This window comes from Delphinapterus leucas, chromosome 1 (assembly GCF_059928025.1).
Source record: "Delphinapterus leucas isolate spDelLeu-1000000601 "Yukka" chromosome 1, BTC_Dleu_Yukka2, whole genome shotgun sequence".
Lineage (NCBI taxonomy): Eukaryota > Metazoa > Chordata > Mammalia > Artiodactyla > Monodontidae > Delphinapterus > Delphinapterus leucas.
Genome location: NC_143129.1, coordinates 161,029,756 through 161,052,382, shown reverse-complemented (window position 1 = coordinate 161,052,382; position 22,627 = coordinate 161,029,756). Strand labels below are relative to the sequence as shown.

The 22,627-nt window shown below is 52.1% G+C and overlaps 1 protein-coding gene across 1 annotated transcript in view; it reads right to left on the bottom strand.

Moving 5' to 3' along the window:
• Window positions 1-3,126: 3,126 nt before the first annotated feature.
• Window positions 3,127-22,627, bottom strand: part of GRIK3 (glutamate ionotropic receptor kainate type subunit 3) — a 230,854-nt gene continuing 211,353 nt past the window's right edge. Inside the window, 5 exon segments of the mRNA XM_089895906.1 lie at window positions 3,127-3,615; window positions 6,401-6,651; window positions 7,176-7,398; window positions 17,806-18,023; window positions 20,398-20,516. Of these exon segments, the coding sequence (XP_089752032.1) occupies window positions 3,421-3,615; window positions 6,401-6,651; window positions 7,176-7,398; window positions 17,806-18,023; window positions 20,398-20,516 (1,006 nt within the window). The 3' untranslated portion in view covers window positions 3,127-3,420.

Below are 22,627 nucleotides of genomic sequence, written 5' to 3'. Positions count from 1 at the left end.
CAGTGTTGATGCCTCCATCACTCCGAGCCACTGACCTCAGTGCCTCCGTGTGGGCGTGCTCCCCCTGCCCACGAGGCTCAGATCCTCGTCCGCGGGCAGGTGGGCCTGAACTTTAATTCCACATGACCCGCCTTGCTGGGAATAGCTCCCTGGCCCCCATCCCCAAGATGCAGTGGCACCTTCCGTACCCCGGGAGAGAGAGAGCTCACACGTGGGCAGAAACAGGCTCTGCTGCACTCTGAACGCTGGGCTCTCAGAGACAAGCAGGTCATCAGGCAGAGCTTGGACATTATCCACACACACGGACATAAGGCTTGAATGGGAGGCGAGATCAGGCCGCGTGTCCTCCCATCCCTGTGTAGGACTCGAGAAATCATTTCAGTCCCTTTCAGGGGATTTCCCAAATTGAACTGTGCCTCTGATTTCCAGCATTCTCTCCCCCTTCGATGAAGCTCTTCCTACCCACTCCACCTCCTTGTCGTCCTTCCCATCACAGTCTATCTATGTGCATAGCCTCAGAAGAAATGACACATTCATGGCATGTCACACACAAAAGCACACACATGTGTGTGTGATACGAACATGGATGTGGGCACGTGCTATGAAATTAGACCGGATAAATAGAGCGGTTCATGCTTGTGGTTGGTGAGAAAAAATCGGCAGATACCTTCATCAGAATCTGGTTATCTGGTAATTGCCAAAAAAATGTATTTTCCCTTCAAACGGGCCACTCTACCAAGAGCAAAGGAGTCACTGGCCGTGAGTCCCTGCAGCGTTTTGCCTCCACTTGGCCGGTCTCCCCGTGCCCATGCCTATGTCATCTCGGCAAATCTTTGTGACAATGATCTCTCCATGACAGAAGTGTTTGCACACTCTGGTTCCCTGCCTTCCTGATTGTCCGTCTCTGCTCCTGCTGTGAGCTGGAACATATGCGTGCATTCGAACACACGTATGTGAGCGCACTCACACACGAACACCAGTCCCATGTGACTTCTCACATACAACATGCATTGCCCTGTGCTACGTGTCTGTCTGGTTCCGCCCTCCATTGCACACACACATGCGCATGCACACTCACACATGGACCCCTTGATGACATGGCTTCTCCGTTTAAACATATTTGGCAATGTTTGCAGGTGTTATTCTGTTCTCCACCTTCTGCCATTTGGTGCACAAACGCACACACACACAAGCGTACACAGTCGTTCACGCATGCATACATATGTATACTCACCAGAACCCCATTATGACATGGCTTCTCCTGTTTTTATATGTATGGGGTCCTGCGGCTTGTCCAGATATTTGTCTCCCTCACCCCCAGTTCACACGCATGCACATACGCACGTCAGAACCCAAAGGATTCTCCTATTATTGCATGCGTGGACTCTGTCACCTGCCCTAGTTTGCCCTTCATGCCCAACCCACAAAGATGAGACATACAAAGATACACATATAGGCACGCACACACACACAGACACACACACACTCCTACACCCAGGAGCTCACAACAGCATGGCTTTTCCTATCATGACGTGTGTTGGCTACATGGTATGTCCAGCCCTCTTCTCCCACCTCCAGTGCACAGAGCCTATTGGAGCCACTGTGATTCTGGGAACCGGTCGGTTTGGCCCTGCAGCTCAGTTTGGAGGAGGGACGGTATTTATCATAGGAGCCCACTGCGCCCTCCTGCTTTGGGAGTCCTGAGGGGAGTCAGAGATTGCCCTTCGCCCCAGCTGAGAAGGTTCTTGAGACCTAAATGTAGCTCTTCCCTAACCAGGGTCCCCAAGCAGAAACAGGAGAGTGGTGGAGGGGTGTGGCTGGTATCTCCTGGGTCCCTGTCCAGAGTCTCCAGGCCCCTTTCCGTTGCTCAAAACCTACCCTCTGCCCTTGGCCACGGGCAGCCCTGCTGGCCCCATCGTGTTCTCTTTAAGGACACTTTGTTCCTATTCCCTCCATGTCTCATTCATCTCCCAGAATCTTAGAGTCACAGACCTCTAGGGTATCTGTCACAGCTAGCTGGAACCCACAGGTCACCTGGTCAACCCCTCACTGTACCTCATCTCTGCTGAACCCCCAAACCCCACAAGGTCCCAACTACCCCAGACAAGAGACCAGGGGCCATAAGGGCCTTGTGTCTCTGTGTGGGGCCTTTGGTTAATTCTCCAGGAGGCAGCTTCTCCCTCCCCACCATGGGGGCCCCTATCAGGGAGGCTATTTTGCTCCTGAACACTTGCTTTTCCTGGGGAGCATCTTTAGGTTTGGCAAGTCCAGGAGGCCAGGTGTTCTTAAGGGCCCTTCTGGCTTTCCCCATCTACCCCAAAGTTAGCCTGTGCCATAGGACATGATCCTCTTTAGAGGAGGGGTGATGACGTTCACTTCAATCTAGGCTACTTTCCTCCTTCCATGATGACAGAAGAAGGTCAAGGTCAACTGGCCAGGAATGGGGAGCTGCTGAAGAGTAGATGGCAAAGAGCTCAAGCTCCCTAATGCCACCAGGGTTTAGAAAACAGCTTGGTAACCAGCAAAGTACAATCTGCAGGCTCGAGGGCCTGAGGGATTCCCATGGAATCCACTGTTCCTCTGGGCTTCAAATACTGTCTCAGTCTCTAGGCATCCTTTGCAAGAGATTCAGGGGGTCTTCTTTCCTCTGGTTGGAATGTGGGGAAGAATTTGCTCTGACTACTCCTCCATTCCTAGAGACCTCCTAGAGGAGTAGGACCCATTGGGACATTGTCCAGAAGAATTCAAAATGGCGGTCTCTGTGTATCCTCCTCTCCCCCAGCCTCCAAACTCCTCTTTTCCTCTATGGGGCTCTCTGCCTTCAACTTTGCCCAAACAGGGGCTTCCATGGGTGGTGTCAAGTCCAGGAGATCAGGACCACATAAGCAGCCCCTGGGGGACGAAGTCTTCCTTCTGCCCAGGCATGTGGGGTGGCCAATCCCCAACTTCAGCTCCCATTGGCAGCCAAACTATAAGATCCTTAAGGTACCCAAGGTTTGTGTCTCTGGTCTCACAGTCAAGTTCCAGGAGGCCTGGGCTCACGGGGAAGGAGTGGCAATATAAGAGCTGTTTCCCATTTCCTTTGGCCCCTGCAGGGCCATGGTAGAAACTTCTGACTGGAGAAGAGAGTCGAGGGGCAGATGAGTTTGGCCTGAGAGAGGCATGTGCTTCCTTTGGCCTTGGCTGTCTTGGCTGGCAGCTTTAGAAACCCACAGAAGAAACAAGAGGAGGGTGAAGCCCAAGCAGCTGGCCTGGGGGCCTGCTGGTTTCCTAGAAGGTAAGGGCAGAGGACTCCTGGCCCAATAGGCAGGCAGCAGCTCTGGTCCCCAAGCCCAGTATGGGGACTGGGGATGTTCCTTCCAGTGTCCTTTGCTCTCCTCCGCCCTGCCTGCAGGCCTGTGGGCCCCACCCCACCTGTGCCTAGGGGAACACGGGGGCCAATGATGTGCTGCAGGTCATGCTGTCCTTGCCTGGAAGCCGGCGATCGTTGAACGTGTGCATGTTGATGACGGCGTCAGTCTTGACCATCATGGGAGGCTGCGGCTTGTGCTTGACCCGACGCTGGCAGGTAAGGGAGAAGCGGATCTCGTCGGCCATGGTACTGCAGAAGGAACGCTGGGGTGGGGGTACGGGGTGGGAGGGCAAGGGGCACATGGGTGAGACCTGACCCTGCAACTCCAGCCAACTCCCCCCCTTCCTCCCAGAGCCTTGCTAAAGCTACCGGGTCTCCCTCACACATTTACCCCACCTGCCTCCTGTCCCCTGTAAGGTGATTATTTTGAGTAGCAGCCTACAAAACATCACGTCCTTGTCTGGAGTCTAAGGTGGTATCATCTTAGCCCCATTTTACGGATGAGCCAACTGTGGCTCTGATTGGCATGCACATTCATGTTTGAGGAATGTACCTGCCTGACTTTTCTCCACTAGCTTCTGAAGGCAGGAACCAGCCAGTTTCATCCCTATGAGCCCAGCCCCCAGCTTTAGGCCTGGCTCAGAGTCAGTGCTTAAGAAACATTTGATGAATATATGGGTAACCTTGCTGGAAGGGCTTCCAACTGAGGGGAGGGGTCACCGCGCTCCTACTCAGGGAAGTTCAGTACATATTTCTCTCCTGTAGGGCCGTGGGTGGCAGCGGCCTCTTCTGGCCTGGGTCCCTGTGGATATCCAAGAGGGATAGCTCAAGTTGCAGCACTGCCCACAGGTATCTGATGACGGTGGCTCCTATGAGACCAGCTGCCAGAGGTTGTCCTGCAGCTTGTCGAGAAGGCAGTGGGGCTGGGAGGTCCGGGCATCAGCACTGAGACAGTTTGTAGGTAGGCTGTGTGGTGAAGGGCAAGGGCGACCTGGCTTTGAATTCTGTCCCTGCCTCTTACCAGCTGTGTGACCTTGCCAAGTGTCCCCTTGCTTCCCTACTAAATGCAGACGTCGTCCCTCCTCGCCTCCCTTTCTTGCTTCTGAGACTATTTACTGAGACCCACTCTGTGCCAAGCACTGTTCCAGGTGTTAGGCACACAGCAGTGAAAAAGACAGATAAGGTCCTAGCCCATGGTCTAGGAGCCCATGGTCTAATGATGGGACAGAAATAGATAATAAACTTGTGAACAAATAATTTCAGAGAGGGATAACTATTATTAAGAGAATAAAGCAGTGAAATGGGATAGAGTGGGGTGGGGAGGGGGGATAGGTGGGGAAGACTACTTGAGCTTCAGCTGAATGACCAAAAGACTCTAAGAATATGGAGCTCTGGGGGAAGAGCATTTCAGGTAGATGGAACAGCATGTGCAAAGGCCCTGAGGCAGAAATGTGCTTGGTTAAGGACTAAAAATATGGCCAGTGTGTATGGAGCAGAGTAAGTGAGGGGGGAGGGTGGGAAGGAGGAGGTTGGAGACGTGGGCAAGGACCAGATCTCACAGGCTTTTCGGTGGAATTTGGAGCTCATTCCAATTGTAATGTAATTCTAATGTAACCCAAAGAATTTGATTGTTATTTTTAGATGTATCATAATTTTTAAACCATTCCCTATTATTGGACATTTAGGTTTTTTCACATTATAGTTAACACTTCAACAAACAACCTTGCCAATAAAATTGCACATGTCCTTGGCCACTTCCATTGGGTGCATTTCTAAAAGTAGAAATTGGGGCTTCCCTGGTGGCGCAGTGGTTGAGAGTCCGCCTGCCAATGCAGGGGACACGGGTTTGTGCCCTGGTCCGGGAGGATCTCACATGCCGCGGAGCGGCTGGGCCCGTGAGCCATGGCCGCTGAGCCTGTGCGTCCGGAGCCTGTGCTCCGCAACGGGAGAGGCCACAGCAGTGAGAGGCCCTCGTAACGCAAAAAAAAAAAAAAAAGAAATTGGTCAAAAGCATGGCCACTTTTAAAGACTCTGGCTGTACTACAGAGTTACCTTCCAGAAACTTACCCTCTTGGACTCCCCCCAGCAATATGGGAACATGTCCCTTTTCTTATACCCATGTGAACTTGAACACCGAGAATTATCTTTGCCCCTCCTCTTTGCTAACTCAAGCTTCCTGATTATAAAGGACTCCATTTAATTTTGGATGGATGTGTAAGTGCATCTTATACATATGACTTAACTGCAATCTCCTTCCACAGTTGCCCTGAATCCCTTTGAACTTCGCTGTGAGAGGAGCTTCCCCGCAGCCCAGTAGCCCTCAACTCAAGGTGCGCATTTGAATCATGCCGTACACTTTAAGAAGCCTATTCCAGGCTCTACCACAGGCCAATTAAAACACAGTCTCTGGGAGTGAGGCCAGGGGTATTAGCACTTAAAACACTTTCTCCCTGTGATTGCAATTTGCTACTGGGACCCAGAACCACTACCTAACCACAGTTGATGAATTAATCAGACAGGTTGAACCTAGCAAGCTTGGGCCGGCCCTCCTATCTCTTTATTTATTTATTTACTTTGGTTAAACTTTTGATTATGGAAATTTCAAAATATATGCAGAAGTGGAGAGAAGAGTATAATGAACCCCCTATGTAAGCATCACGAAGCTTCGACAATTACCCTGGAGGGGTTTATGCAAGGGAATGACACAGTGTGAATTAAGTTTTAAACAGGGCACTGGCTGCTGTATGGAGAGCAGCTGATCGAGAGGAAAAGTGGAGGCAGGAAGGCCAGACTGGAGGCTGGTGCATGATCCAGCTGGACAGGATGGGTGTGGCCTGGTGTGGAGCTACATTGAGGGGAAAACATGCTCGGAGTCAGTGCAGAGGTGGGGCTGGCAGGGCTTCCTGGTGGACTGGATTCAGAGTGGGCTACGGTAGGGATGGGATCAGACACCACCTTGCACCTGGCACATAGGGGGTTAGAAACCAGCGCAGACCCCGTTCCGTCTCTTTCCCTTCCCCGCGCAGGCCCCAGCTCCTGGGGGCTTACCTGCTCTCGCTCTGCTGTCTTGCGGAGCTTGTATACAAACTCGCCCACAGCCACCAGCACAGACAGGACCAGCCCAGCGGCCAGGACGATGAAGATGCCCCCAATCTTCTGGATGCCCAGGGCGCTGGCCTCTTTGTTTTCCTCCTCGGGACACCCGCTGCCCCGCCACCACTTCTCCTTCAGGACGTGCAGCTTGTCCTCCTCCTGCAGCTGCAGGATGGCGATGGTGATCTTGTCCCGGTATGGGGAGCCTGAGTGGGGGAGAGAGGAACCTGGCTGTCAGCAGCCTTCAGTCCATCTGTGCGCCCCTGTCAGTACCCTGGTGGGTACCAGACGCCATCGCTGGGCCTCTCAGTACGCTCATCCAAAGGGGGACCCTAGTGCCAGGAGGCCCCTCTTGAAATCCACCTATGGTGTCTGGGTGGAAGGGTCCTGATTTGGGGTGGAGAGTCTTGCCTACGAATCCCTGTCTCCATAGGCCTGCAGAGCATCTGGGCGGCATCAGCAGGGGTGAGGTCAGGGAGAGGAGGCATGACCTCTGAATTGACCCCCCACCTTTGTGCCTGCCCATGTCTCCTCTGCTCAGGCCAGGGCTGACCTCGCAAGGCTTGTGGCTCTACCTTTCTGTTTCTGGGCTGAGGATATGCTGCCTTTTAAGGCTCAGTGGGGTGACCTGGGAGAGGGAGCAGGGGGCCATGTGTGCGCATGAGTGGATGTGGCGGTTTCGCTCACCCTTTGTCACCCGCCACCCTCCCGCCTGCAGCCCCATGCTCACCCATGGGCGTGCCAATGCCATAGCCCTTGGAGTCGATGAGGCCCCCGATCTGGGTGAGGTTGCAGTTCCTCTGGGTGATGTACTCGATGGTGGTGGACTCCATGAGCAGCGCATAGTCGGCTGTCAGCGCCCGCTGGACGCCCTCCTCGTTGTTCTTCACCAGTGCCGAGGGCTTACTGCTCATGAAGGCCCACATCTTCTCGAAAGTGGAGATCTTGGATTTCTGGGTCGTGGGGAGGGATGAGGGGTGGTGATGCACACACAGTTACTGAGCACACAGGGATCAAGCACAGCTCACCCCTTAGCAGGGCCCGGGTCACTGAACTCTGTGCACAGTCCTCAGAGCGAGGGAGTGCGACCCACTGCTCAGATGTGGAAACTGAGGGCCTGGGCGGATAGGTCCTCAAACACACAGCTGCTGAGTCATAAACTTGAGTCAAGCCAACCTACCCGAAAACACTCGGCTCTTTGCCACGGCACAAGTATTTTTCAGGATGTTCTTTTAAAAATTAATTTTCTCTCTCTAAGATTTATTGAACAATTAAACATGTGCAGGTCCTGTTCTAAGTGCTTTGCCTGTATTAACTCACTGATTCTTCCCAGCAATCATAGGGGGCAGGTACTGTCATTAGCCCCATTTTACAGATGAGAAAATTGAGTTTAGCTGTGCCTCAATTTGCCTAATTTACTCAGACACAAAGTGGCAAAACCAGGCTTCTAACCCAGGCCATCTGGCTCCAGAGCCCATGCTCCTAACCATAGAGCTGCACTGCCTCGCAGAAACCACTGTGAGGGTGGGGGGAGGGGCAGGGGCTGATGAGGGCAAAGCTCGGTGGATTCTGGGCCTCCCACTCCCACTTCAAGCAGGTCGCTCTATGTACCATGTTCCAGGGGAAGATTTGTCTGAGGCAAGTGCTCCTGTCTGTTCTCCTTCAAAACAGTAAAAGAGAAGCAGGGGGCTTCCCTGGTGGCGCAGTGGTTGAGAGTCCGCCTGCGGATGCAGGGGACGCGGGTTCGTGCCCCGGTCTGGGAAGATCCCACATGCTGCGGAGCGGCTAGGCCCGTGAGCCATGGCCGCTGAGCCTGTGCGTCTGGAGCCTGTGCTCCGCAACGGGAGAGGCCACGACAGTGAGAGGCCCGCTTACCGCAAAAAAAAAAAAAAAAAAAAAAAAAAAAAAGAGAAGCAGGGTGAGAATTGCAGAGAGGGGAGAAGAGTGGGGGCAGCCAGAGCAGGTGGTCCACAGACCCCCTCAGCCTCTTGTTCCAGAGCATCCTGGGCAGGATGCTGCTCCATGAATACGGAACCAGCATCCCTAAGGTCAGGCCTGGTGGGTGGGCTGCTGTGCATGCCCCGCCTGGCTGGGGAGACTCACAGAGGGCCTGGGGCCAGGAGAGGGGGCCAAGGTTCCATGTTTCTTGCTGCCTGAGGAGACTGGGCAGACCTGGGTGCATGCACTCATGAGATTTCTTGGGAACTTAGTGCCTGCTGGCTGCCTGCTCCCAGCAGGGATCAGCCTTGCCTCTGCTGATCCCAGGGGAGCAGGTGGCTCTGCAGGCCTCATTTTCCCTGGCTGTTTCCAAGTCTGGCTGTGCCTGTTTGTGATGTCAGCCTGTCTGACTGGCCCCCGGCCCAGCTCCAGTGTGCGTGATGGCATGGGTGCGCTCAAACAGGCTGGCGTGGGGCTGCGGGCGGGGGGAGAAGCTGTGACTGCCAGGAGTGGCAGGGGGAGGGGGCTGGGAGGAAAGTGGACCTTCTCCTCTCCAGGTGTTTCCTAGCGCTAAGGGCTGTCCCCTCCAAGACTGGCTCCTGGAGACCCAATCACGCCTTGGGGAGGAGGGAGCCCCGGAGCAGCAGGCAGCACCCCACTAGAGATTCCACCTGAGCGCCGAATCTCTTGAGTGCCAGGGATGCCTCCTCTGGGCACGGGGCCTGAGGGAGCCTTCATAGACGAGCAGCCACTCCCCTCCTGCAAATTTACTGCCCCAAAGCTGAAGGCCTGGAAGGGCTCAGATGCCCAGAGCCCTCAGTGGGTTCCATCGGAGCAGCAAGTGGCTGCCGCCCGCTCCTGCCGTCCTCAGCCTGTCCCACTATCAGCTATTCCTGCTCCCCGGCTGTTCCATCCTCCCATGGCTCCCAGATGCTCCTCCCCTCCCCACTTACCTACTCTTGCCCTTAAGAACATTCCTGATGTCCAGCTCTTCCGACTCTCCAGACATTTCTTATTTTCTAGATCATTTCTGATATCCAGACTGCCTTCTCCAGTTTCTCCCTTGGGCCCATTCTCACTCTGCTACTTTTCCCGCCCTGATTCTCTACAGTCGGAAGCTTTGAACTGGCTCCAATGATCCCCATCCCTGGGATTCATGCCCTGGTGTGATCCCTTACCCTTGAGTGTGGGCTGGGCTCAGTGACTTGCTTTTAACCCCCGCCCCCAGGAGTGATGGGATGTCATGCCTGAGATTAGGTTACAAGAGACTGTGACTTCTGTCTTGCTTCTGCTCTCTCTGGCTCCTCTGGCTTGCTGCTCTGATGGAAGCTGGCTGCCATCCTGTGAGCTGCCCCATGGAGAGGCCCACATAGCAAGGAACAGAGGGCAGCCTCCAGCCGACAGTCAGTGGAGATGGAAACTCTCTGCCCAACAGCCCAGGGGGAACTGAATGCTGCCAACCACTACGTGAGCGAGCTTAGAAGTGGAGCCTGCAGATGACCACAGTGTTAGCCAGCACCCTGATCCCAGCCTGTGAGAGGCCCTGCACAGAGGACCCAGCTATGCCAAGCTGATTCCTGACCCACAGACTGTGAGGTCATAATGTTGTTGTTTTAAGACACTAAGTTTGGGGTAATTTGTTATGCAGCTATAGGTAACTGATACACTCTCTTACACACATACTGACGCAAGCTACTTTTATTCCCAAGATCGTTGCTTTTTCAGATGATCAGTTCCAACTCTTCTTCTAATCAGGTTATCCAAGTCCAATCATCACTGCTTGGCAGGGACTCATGGCCTCAGACACTCTGCTCTCTTGGTTATTGTAACTAAATACTATTCTCCAATCAGTGATTTCAGCACCTCAGCTCCTTTTCCATCCCAGTCTCTCCTGCTTTCCAAATTCTCCTTCTTCTACTAGAGGTGGGAATTCGGAGTGTATGAGGCCATCAGGGCTCCTTTTACATCTCCTAATGCATACATGCATGCATGCATGCATGCATCCATCCATCCACCCTTACACCTCACCCATCTTACCCACTCATTCTCCGACACAACCAGCCATCAGTAACTTGAAAATGAACCACACAGGGAGCCCTGTCCCACTCCTTCTGTCTCAGAAGAGGATGAGAACTTCTCCTCTTTCTGCAAACGCCTCCCTGCATCCTCTCCCCAACACCCCATTCCTTCTATACATAGGCATGCCTGACATCAAAATATATGCTCTTCCCAGTAACACCCCATCATAAATGGAGATAGAAATTTCCATTGGAGGCTGGCGAGGGAGAGGCTGGTATTGAGGCTGATGGGCTTTGAGGAGAGACACGTGAAAGCCTGAAGCAGGTGAAGGAATGGAATGGGGAAGATGGGTAAAAACACCAGAAAGCTTGGGCCAGTTAAGATGAAAAGTGACGATAAGGCGGGAAGCTGTCTGTGATGCTGATTTCAAGGGGTTCTGCTCTCCCAGCTCCAGTGTCAACTAATTCATTACCTTCATCGCCTTTAGGCAGATGAATCTGAAATCTTCTTCCCTAGAAAGGCCACCCCCCGTGTTTGTCTCATATCTTGGGATCCCCATTTTCAACAAAACCCACTGATTCCCCTTAGGTTCTGTCCTTGAGTGATTCTGTGATTCTGAGAACATCCCTGAAAAGCTTCCCTGTGCACCTCTGAGGCAGGGAGGGATACAGCCAGGGCCCCTCCTGGAATCTCAGTCCCCTCTCCTATCTTCCTGGGCCTGGTCACAAGATGCCTGAGTTCCGTCACTGGCCTGAGTTAGTTACCACCCCAGGGAATGGAGTCTCACGTACCTATGACTCCGATGCCATCCTCCCTGTCCCAGCTCCAGTGGGAACCTTAATAAGCATTGCTTCAGGGCCAGTCACCCAAATCAATTAATGGAATCGCTTGGAGCAGCCGATACAGGGCGACATGCCAGGACGGAGAGGATTTTTTTATCAGTGAATTTGGCAAGAAAGTAAGTTTCAGACTCACGACTTTCAATTCTAGCCTCCTCAAAGAAGTAAATTGATTTCCCCCAACTAAAGATATTTAATCTTGAGAATTTAACATTTCTGCACAAGAAAATGTATATAGGTATATATATATATATGTATAAAAATATATATCAATTCCAAAGAGAGCTGAATCTCAGGGAATGTGTGTGGGGAGGCAATGTGATTCCATGTGAGACCTTGAGTATTTTCCATACTGGAAAAGAGACCTTTTTCCAGATTAACTGGCTTTCTTATCCCTGGATGTGGAGTCTTTGGCCTTATTGGATCCACGTACCCGAGCAGTTAATCATGTCTCTTGGGTTATTTTCATGGGGACCAGGAGGCTCCCTGCCTCTGCCCACCTCGCCAGGGCAGACTTGCTGACCCTCTGCTCTCTGCATGTGCCCCTGAGGCTTGCCTGTGCGGGGGCTGCAGGCTGGCCCCTGCAGGGAGAGTTAGGAGGTGAGGGCTGCAGGCTGACCCCTGCAGTGGGGGGAGTCAGGAGGCGAGGGCTACAGGCTGGGGATGGAGGTGGTGGGAGGGGTTGGCTTCACTGCATGAACTCTGGTGTCACACCTAGCTGGGTTCAAATGCCAGCTCCTTCTGTGACCACAGGCAAGTGATGTCACATCTCTGAGCCTCACTTTCCACATGTGTAAAATGGGAATCAGCTTAGCACAGGGCCAGGTTCCTAGGAAGTGCCTGATAAGTGGCTAGCATCATTCTCTGTCTTTAAGCCTCCTTTATTCTCTTTAAGACTCAGTTTTCTCATCTAGAAATTGGGGATAATAATTTCTAGAGTGCAGAGTTTCTATGGAAACTAAATGACATAGTACTCAGTGGCAGAAAATTCCAGTGCTGAGACAGGCCAGGTAGAGTACTGTAAACAAGTAAAGGCCGCTGAGTGGAGTTCTGATAAGCTGGGGACGGCCGCCGCCTCTTGGCACCTGACAATCTCTCTTCAGGAGAGCCAGCTCAGTGATGCCCCTTCATCTTTCACATTTTTGAGAAGCTGGATATGTGAATTTTTTAAATGCAAAAATCTCCCCATTTTAAAATGCTGACCACTAATTAAAAATATATAAGAGGGCTTCCCTGGTGGTGCAGTGGTTGAGTGTCCGCCTACCGATGCAGGGGACACGGGTTTGTGCCCCGGTCCGGGAAGATCCCACATGCGCGGAGCGGCTGGGCCCGTGAGCCATGGCCGCTGAGCCTGCGCGTCCGGAGCCTGTGCTCCGCAACGGGAGAGGCCACAGCAGTGAGAGGCCCGCATACCACACACACACACACACACACACACACACACACACAAAATATATATATATGAAATGTGCTGCCCCCAAAATCGTATCTGTGAGCTAAACAGGGCTGTGTATCACCAAGAATAAACAATAAAAATAGTTAACATTTATTGTATGCATACTCTGTGTCAGGTATGGTTCTAAGTTTTCTATATAAATTATCCCATTTAATCATCTCAATAATCACCTCTACAAGGTGTGTGTGTGTGTGTGTGTGTACTATTATTATACCCATTTCATAGGTGAGAAAACCGAGGCACAGAGAGGTCATCAGTAACTGAGTCGTTTTCAATAACTTCCCATCATCCCCAGGCCTCCCCTGCCCCTTTTGCTGTCTTCTGCCTGCCTGCTCTGGGTCTCTTCTATTCTGAGGACCTCTGGGCTCCCCCTGAAGTGTTTAGCTCTGTGCAGAGGTAGACAGCCATCCTGTGATAGAGTCACCAATGTCCTCCACAAAGCCCCCAGGCCCAATCTGGAGGGACCTGGAAGAAGAGAGGTTCTCCAGGTGTCCACTGGCTGGAGCTTCTCCATGGGACTCCAGTTAAACCCTTGCATCAGGAGGGGACTACATAGCAAAAGGAGAAAAGGGGCCAGCCAACTTGCCCATCTTCTGGGTCAGCCAAACAGAGGGGCATCCCGAGGAGAAAGCCTTTGCCTTAAATGTACTGTGTGCCTAGCACTGGCCTAACCACTGTGTATACAGTGGCTGATTGAATCTCCTTGCTAATTGCTGCATGGTGGGAATCAGTATCCATGTCATCCAGGTGAGCAAATTGAGGCTCAGAGAAGTGAAGTGACTTATCCAAGGTCACCCAGCACAGACAACAGCCAAGACTCAAGTCCCGGTCTGTCTGACTCTGAGACTGATGTGACTTGACTGCGCCAGGCTGCACCACAATGAATTCTGCCTGGTCACTGCATTTCTGTCCTCCTATCCTGCTTCTGCTCGAAAGCAGGGCTAAGGCTATATCAGAGAGGCCAGCAGACAGGTCAGGAGAAACTGGGAGCTGAGCTTGGGAGCACCCTCCTGAGCCTTCCAGCCCAGGGAAGAGTCTGCTGAGCAGCTGGAAGGTAGGGAGATGGACTGGATGGCCTCTCCAGGCACCTTCCAGGCTCAGTTGCTAGGATGGGGCAAAGCTGTGCAAGGGGTGGGGCTTGACGGTGCCAGGGACCTGGGGAGCCTGGAACTCTTGGTCCCCAGCTCTATCTCTTTCCTAAGTGGCTGTCACTCACACACAGTCCCTCCCACGTGTGATGTGTCTCTCCCACCGCAACACCAAGGAGGGCTAAATCCTTGGAGAAGCTGTCTTCTGACATCCTCTGCCTTCAAAGTTGCCCAGCCCTCCCCTCCAAGAACACGCTTTCCCAACGTCCTCCTTTACATTTTGCCTACATATTTTTACAGCCAAACAACACTTTCAAAGGCCTCCTTTTTCTTCTCCTAATTAATTTTTATCTTCCAAGACGGAGGGAGGACAACACAGGAGACATTGTTTGTGATGTTTGCTGCTCCCTGACAACTCTTCAAATGAAATTTCCTCTGGAATGATGGGCTGCCACTAGCCACGCGTCTCCCAGGCTACAGGGTGGGGGAGCGAGGGATCTGGAGCCCCCCGAGAGACCGGCGTCTCGCTTCCTGCTGTTGTCATCTTTGGATGGGAGTGGGCTCTCTCCCTCGAGTGCTACTCTCAGCCAGGGGGGCTTTTTAAGACAGTTTGCAGCTTAACCAGGATACATGCTAACTGCAGAAATGAAGTTCATTTGCCCTGTGCTCTGGAACCTTCAGGAGTGCTACCTGCTGGGTTCCTGTCCTCAGCATGGTCTCCTGTATTTGTTTTACTTGGCCTCTACTGTCTTTTAATTCCATCCTTTAATTTGACAACGGCATCCACTCAACGTGATTATTTAAGCAACTAGGATGTGCCAGGATGGTTCTAGGCTGGGGATACGGCTTCACTCTTCCCCAAGGAACTCCTGGACTGTGGCTGGCTCCTTAGAGAAACAATATGGACACGGAGACAAAGAGCACAGGCATTAGAGCCAGACTACTTGGATTCCAATCCCAGCGCTGCATTTCACCAGCTGTGTGACGTTAGGCAAGAAGTATGAACTCAGGTTACTTTCTGAGCCTTCCTTTCATCATGTGTTAAGGGTGATAATAATAGTCTCAACCTTCTAGAGATGTTATGAGGATGATAGGAGTGAATACAGGTAAAGTACTTGGAACGTTGCCTGGCACACAGTAAGTGCTCAATAAATGTTACTATTATTTTGACTTTGCTAATGTCTCCTAGACATCCAATGGCAACCTCTGGAGCTGACTCCTGTTCAACCCTAGTGCCAGTCTTGCCGGATACACTCACCGGTGGGAGGGAGGACCGCCCCTCCAGGAGAAGACCCTGGAGCGGCTGCGGGAGAGGGCAGTGTGTGTGCAAACAAAGTATCTGACTGTACAACCGGCTCCATTGATCCTTGATCTGCTGTTTGATCTCCCGCAACTCGCCCAGCCCCTCTGGACCTCTGTCTCTCTAGGTTAAACTCAGATTTCCTTCCAGCTCTAACTTGAAAGTGACCATAAGGAGGCTACCCCCAGGCCCAGTGCAGGGGGGGGGGGGAAGGGGGAGGGCTTGAGGAGGGAGGTATGACTAAGGAGGGTGGGCTGGGGGTGGGGCAGGGAGGAAGGAAGTTTGTCCAGGGACCTTCTAGGAGGGTCTTTTCTTCTAGCTCATCATCCGAGGTGGGGATAATGCATCCACACTCAGGTTCCTCTCTGCCTACATAACAGTCCCACCGCTGCTGCCGATGGAAGGGAGCCTAGGCAAGAGGGCTTTCATTTGAACTAAAGCAGGAGACAAGGTGGCCAGAGAGCAAGCGGAATTCATTGGTGATCAGGAGGGCAAGGAAGGGGAGTTGGTTCTGCAGGGGGATGTGGAGTTGCTGTTTCTGGCCAAAGGCCCTTGCGAGCCTGGGCCCTTAAGCCCCAGCATCCCAGCTGGGTGGCAGCATCTGTGTCCCTCCCCTGCCCTCCTCACTGCACCATTGGCAGGGAAGGTGGGTGAGGGTGGAGCGGGCTGAGGGAGGTGCTGCTTGATGCCGAGGACAGCAGCTCGGTGGGGAGCAGGGACCAGGCTCTTGGAAGCCAATCTGAGCATCTTAGCATGGAGGGAGGCAAGGGCATCCAATCAGTGGCAATGAGCCTGCACTGGGCTTATTTATGCTGCTTCCCTTTGATTGGGAGCCCTGCTTAGAGACGGGCTCATCTGTAATGCATGAGGGATGCTCTGGCACAAAGGGCTGGGCCATAGCCTGCGGATAGGCAGAAGCAGGCACAGCACACACACACACACACACACACACACACACACACACACACGCCCATCCCCCCACTCACACTTATCTAAGAACACCCGTTGGGACATTTAAGCAGACACGTGTGCACTCTCCACCTACATATCCATGTAGACACTGGCACACACCTGTAAACAATCATAGGCACATATCCACATGCCCAGATCACAGAGACACATGCACACATATGCTGGTCAGTACATATATGCAGACACACATGTCCAAGCATAAAGACACACAAGCACCCAGACAGGCTGGCTCTTGTGCATGGGCACACATGTGCACACATACACACATGAATGTGCCTTCACACGTCATATACCGCTACACGCGCACGTGAAGGCATTCACATACTCACATACTTGCTCGCCCGCATGAACACACACGCCGGGTCCCAGAGAGCCCCTAGCGTGCTTAGGACACTGCTTTTTCTTCCCCACACTCTCAATACATGGTGGTGGCCTTGCAGGAAGACCGAGTTTGCCAGAGGCCACATCCGGAGGGGAGTCTGTTTCCTCAAGGGCTGGGCGATGGGGAACCAGGGCCCGGAGGAAAGCAAAACCCCCCAGGCTTTCAGACGGATTGACGGCAATTCGCTACTAAACACATACATGAATGAATGGACCCATAGCCAGAGAATGCCCAGATCCTGACCATTTCTGAGAAATCATTAGAGCAGTGGTCCTCAAAGGGTGGGCCCTGGACCAGCAGTCTCAGCCTCACCTGGGAACTCATTAGAAATGCACATTCTCAGGCCCCCCCAGGACCTACTGAATCAGTAATTTCAGGGGTGGGGCCCAGCAATCTGGGGGTTCCCCAAGCCTTCCGGGTGATTTGGACACACACTCAAGGCTGAGAACCGTGGCTCAGAACATGGGCTTTGGAGAAAGGCAGGCCTGGGCCAGCCTCGGGCTCCTTCAGCCGTGAGTCCTTGGACAACCCGCTTAATGCTCCAAGCCTTAGTCTCCACACGTGTAAAGTGCAAACAATTGCAGTACCTACTTCACGGGATTTGTCACGAAGATTAAATGAGACCAAGCATGGAGCACCTGGCCCACTGTGAGCTCTCAGTGGTGGTAGCTATAATTATTATTACTTAAATTTCCAGAAGAACATTTACAGCTATCGGTGGTCAGGGTCATTCAGTTTCCTAAACCCTCAGCTACTCTAGTAGAAGGTGAAAAAACAGTAAGGAACTAAGCCAACGCTTTACAAAACAGGAGGGTGCAGCAAAGTCATGGCCAGATCCCCATGAGAGCAGTAACCTGAGCAGCTGACAGGGGCTTTACGTGGACACCAGCATTCCACGAGTGTAATATGCTAAGGAATGCTTGTAAATGCTTGTTCAAGTTTTAAGCCTCCTTCCTTCCCTGGAGGATGTTCCCCCTGCTGCTCTCTCAGTGGTGGAGCGCTCACCCCAAGCCCAGGCCAGCCTCTTGGAAGTGGAGGCTGCTGAGAGGCAAAGCCAAGGGCAGGGAGCCCCCTGGCCCCAGGGCCTGTTTGTGTGTCTGGGCCATGCTTCTCCTTCCCCCTTTTCCAGCCTCTTCTCTCCACCTGTCCTCCTCTGATGATTTAAGGAAACACAGCATATTCATGCTGCTTGTCCCAGGTATGGAAACTTCTAGGATTTGTGCTGGGACCAGCCCAGATGGCCACATCACTACAGCTCCTCAAAGTCAACTGGTCCCAAACAGGGATGGGCGGAGCCCTGGGGATTTCTGGTCCTTTGGCTCTGTGTGGTTAGGGAAGGATAGTGAAGGAAGGGAGAAGGTCTCACCTTGAAGAAGGTCATGGTGGCCCCGTCCTTGACAGCCCCATACTCGATTTTCGTTTGCTTGGCCAGGTCATCGGCAGAGTCGATGGGCGATTCCATGCGCTCCACGGTCAGAAAGGCAGCCAGGTTGGCCGTATAGGAGGAGATGATGATCAGCGTGAAGAACCACCAGATGCCACCAATGATGCGCGTGGACAGGGCTTTGGGCATCAGTTCAGACCCTGGGAGGAGGGAGGAGGAGACTGGTGGTCCCTGACAATGCTCAGACCAGGGTTGCTCTGGTCCTCTGGGACACGGACTCCACTGACAACCTAGTAACAGCGGAGACCTCTTCCCTAGACCAGTGGTTCTCAAAGTGTAGTTCCTGGACCGTCAGCATCACCTGGGAACTCGTTAGAAATGCACATCCTCAGGCCCCACCCCAGGACCTAATGAATCAGTAACTTAGTGGTGGGGCCCAACAATCTGGGCTTTGATAAGCCCTCCGGGTGATCCTGATGCAGGCTAAAATTTAAGAACCACTGCTCGAGAAAAACACACACGTGTATAACATTTCCCAGGCTTGTCAGACCCTCTGATGCCTATCTGTGAACCACCTGTGTGGTCCCAGGTTCTGAACACCTGGAAGTCTTGAGTGAATCCTTCTTTTAGCTCTTAGTTCTCTGTGTGATCATGTGCCAGACAACTTCCCTCTCTGGGACTCTGTAAAGCATCGTCCTTCCTCTGTCCCAGCCTCATGCAAATACCACAATGCTGCTGTAATGATATAACTTGAGGAGGAACTGTGTTGGAAATACAAGTGGTATACAAATATAAGATTGCTATAGGATGCTTTGCAGGAGGAGAAAAATCAACATTGTTTGAAGCTCTTCGCCGAAATAGATCACTCCTCCTCCCCGACCTTGGGTGCGAAGCATAATTTAGCTGAAACCTTCTAACTGAAGTAATTAACTAGGTGGCTTTCAAGAGATTTAAATAGCAAGTGACTCCTGAACTTTCCAGAATATTTGGCCCTGCCATCTGAAAAGCGTCTGCTTTGATATGGATGAATTTTTTCTCAAAGAAATCACTCAAGGGAGAGTTTTTCAAATACATAACTATTTTTCTCCCTCCTAATCAAAACCTTGTGGGGAATACATCAGGGGCCAGTGCTTTGAGTAGCAGCAGGAGGTGAAAGGGAAGCTATTACTGCATTGAGGGGCCTCCAGGTCCTTCCCAACTGTCAGTGAACAAAGATGATGAATGAAGAAGCAAGGTGAGGCTTCAGGACACTCATTAATGGTGGGGACAGAAAGAGGCACTTCCCTCTAAAGCTGCCTGTCACTTCCCAGCTGCTGGAGACCACGCCCCCGCCTCCACCCCCAGCTTCATCTGCCTGGCCCTCCCCCAAGCAAGGGGCTAGAGTTGCCCCCAAAGGGAGAATGACTTATTTTACTTGTTTGCTTGGTGAGCTCTGCCAGGCTCTGTTGGGCCCCTGACCCGGCCTCTGTCGTGGCTGGGAGTTCGCTCAGGTCAGGGTCCTTCATTCAAGGGCCCAGCACAGGGCTTGGCATGTAGTGGGGACTCAGGAGACACTGAGAATACATCAGTCATTCATTCCTTTGGCATTTGCTAGTATATATCTACTGAGGACCAGGGTTTGTGCTGGGCCTAGAGGATACACACAGATGAGTGAGGGACAGAGACATTCTTTGCCCCTTGGATCTCCTTCCCTCCCTGGTGCCCTTGTTGCCCACTGTCCCTCTGTGGGTCCCTAACCCAGGCAGAAGTAATGAGCAGAGGCAATGAGCACTTGGCTCCTGGTCATCAGGGCTTGGGGGTGGGGTTCTTCTGGGGGACTTTCCTGGCTGGGGTTCCCTCCCCCTGTGCTTGCCCTCCAGCCCCTGGTGTTTCTGCACTGTGCTCCTTGTAGGTGCTCAGCTTTCTGAGATATTTGAGCAAGTGCAGATCTTTCCAAAAGATGCGCTACCAGCCGGGGGGAGGTGCAGCATCCCAACCTTCCCTCAAGAGGATGTAAGAAAAAATGGCGTCCTTCTGTGTTTACCAGCTCTGATGCACTGAGGCTAATGTCCCCACCTCAGACATGCCCTTTTCGACTACCAGGCTCCCCAGAGTCCAGTTCCCGCTACATTCTGAAGTTTTCATAATCCATCTCTGTCCTCCAGCCCCATGGCCACTACCCCGGCTCAGGTATCATCATCTCATTCCTGCAGTAGCCTCCCACCCAGCCTCCCTGCCTCCAGTCTCCCCTCATGCTCAGCCCAACTTCGCTCAGCCAGATTCTGTGGTGGTGAGGCCTTCGGTGGGGTTGGCCCCAGCAGACAAGATGCTGTATGTCCATTGCAGCTGGAGCAGGAGGGGCTGGGGATGAGCCCTGCATGCCATGGGTGGGCGTGGCTTATATGCTTCAGCCTCAGACCGTGAGCCGGTCCAGCCACAGTAGTGATGGAGCTTGGGGACCTGGGAAAGGGCACACACCTGAGCATCCAGGTGTCTCCAACCTTCTGAGGGCTTGGCAGGTCTGAGGCTGCCCTGGAGGGTGGGGCTGGCTCTGCTGACACTGGAGAGGAGGCTGCCTGGGGAGGGCACACATACCTTGCTGCATCAAGGACCCCATTCCAAACCAGAAGCTGTTCAGCAGAGTGAAGTTATTTTCTACCACCTCGGAGCCAGGGTTGCAGGGGTGAGCATCATACCACTCATAAGGGCTGAACCTGCAGCAGAAAGAGGGGGGCAATGAGGCGAGGCTACGGGGAGGCGGGAGGGAAGGAGTGTCCAAGCCACACAAGCCGGCGGTTTAGCAATCAGTGATATGCCGACAACTTTAGCATCAATTCCCTCACCGTTCTGCTGGGAAGGCAGGGAATGGGAAACCAGGGCCATTTTCCTTCTCATTCTTTATTGTTAGTGCCCTTTTCTGGTGATAAAAGTAATTCAGCAGTATCTCTTAGAATTAAAAGTGCACATGCCCTTCAACCTAGCACTTCTGCAACTCATTATCCATCCTACAAAAAACACTCCCACAGGAGCACAAAGAGGAGTGTGTGAGGGTGTTTATCAAAGCATTATTTGTAATAGCGAAAAACTGGAAACAACCTAAATGTCCTTCAATAGAGGAATGATTCACTAAACTCCGCCACAATTGTACTCTGAAACATCACGCAGCTGTTAGAAGAGATGCACCAACAGGGAAAGATCTTCAACACATATTGTTTGGTCTTTTACAGAAAGTGATAAAAATAAGAACAATATGATCACATCTGTATAAATAGATTCCTGAAGACATCGTTGCATACCTATTTATGTACCTTTGTATATAAATGCATATAGAGTCTGGAAGGATCCATATCTAAAAAAATATCACTGTTTACCTCGGGGTGGGGGGTTGTTAAAATGGCAGAAGAAATTTCATGGAAGCCTGTTCCTTTGTATGTATTACATGAATTTTGAAAAATGAGAACAGGCTTTTGAATTACTTGTATACTTTAAAAAACCTTAAAATGGAGAAATAGTAAAATACACTCTTCACAAAATAGTCATACAGTACAGAATACAATGGGAAAGTGAAAGTACACCATGATCCCACCCTCTGGGGAAAACAATGTGTTATATATTTTTTTCAGATTTTTCCCTCTGAATATGCAAATACATGCATGACAGGAAAAAATGTTATTTAAAACTCCCCACTGCCTTCTAAGGAAGAGAAGTCCTGATAACTGGAGGGATCTTTGTTTACCGTGTGAATTCCAGTTGAGGAATTGGACATGTAAGCTGGAGGAAGCTGGAACACTCTGGAGAGATTGAGAGAAAGTCCCCACCAGGCTGGAGTGGCTGCAGTGACTGGGGTGACTGGAGTGGCTGGTGTGGGGTCAGATGCTGAGTTGAGAGACCCGGAAGGAGAGACATGTCTGATAGAATTTTGTTTTGTTTTTTAAAGTGTGATGAGCTTTAAGTGTGATGTTGTGACTTTCCATCCCCCTTCTAAAAGCTTTAGTCAATTAAACATTGATCACCAATGCTCACATGAGAAGAATTTTGTTTTCACAAAGCAGGAAGATCCTCCAGATAGGAAATTGCAAAGTGAGCCTTCAAACCAAGATGGGGATTTTCAAAGTGAATGACCACGAACAGGTTAGAGGCTCTAAAAATCCACAAGAAAGAGACAGAGGATGAAGAGAGTAGAGATGAGAGACTGTTGTGAGAAGAGTTTTAGAGAAAGCCTTTGGAGAGCTGTGTGTTCAGGGGCCCCTGCATTGAAGTCTAGGGAGAGCAGCTTCCACAGGGCGGCTGGGGGAGCTCGGGGGTGGCTCTGGAAGGAGTAGATGTGGTGGACACCACCTGGGAAGTCTGGAGGGCAGGGGTCGGGCTGATACGTGCTTCTTAGGTGAGGCAGGAGGGTGAGTCCTTGCTGCACGGCACCGGCCTGCAGGCCCAGACGTGGCCAGGGCTAAGGACGTTTCCCTGGACCAGATGGGCCCATGTAGAAGAGAGATCCAGCCCAGATCCACCTTGACTCCTATCCGAGAAGGGCGATGGGACTCCAACAGGGAGAAGCCATGGAGCAGGGGCTGCTAGAGGACCAGGTGCTGAGCGGGGGAGTGGGCCGACCAAGGAGGCGCTGCCAATGGGGGCGAGGGGAGAAGTCTGATCTGTGAATGAGGGTAGAAATGTTGAGGACTATACCGGACTCAGCCTTCTAACTTTTGAGTTGAAACAGTGCGTTTGTGCTTTAGAGAGAGACCTAGGGTTTCTGAGCTCTGGAAGCAAGCCAAAAGTGACAGGTCCTGGCAGGGCTTTCACTGGGGCAAAGAAATTCACCTCTGAA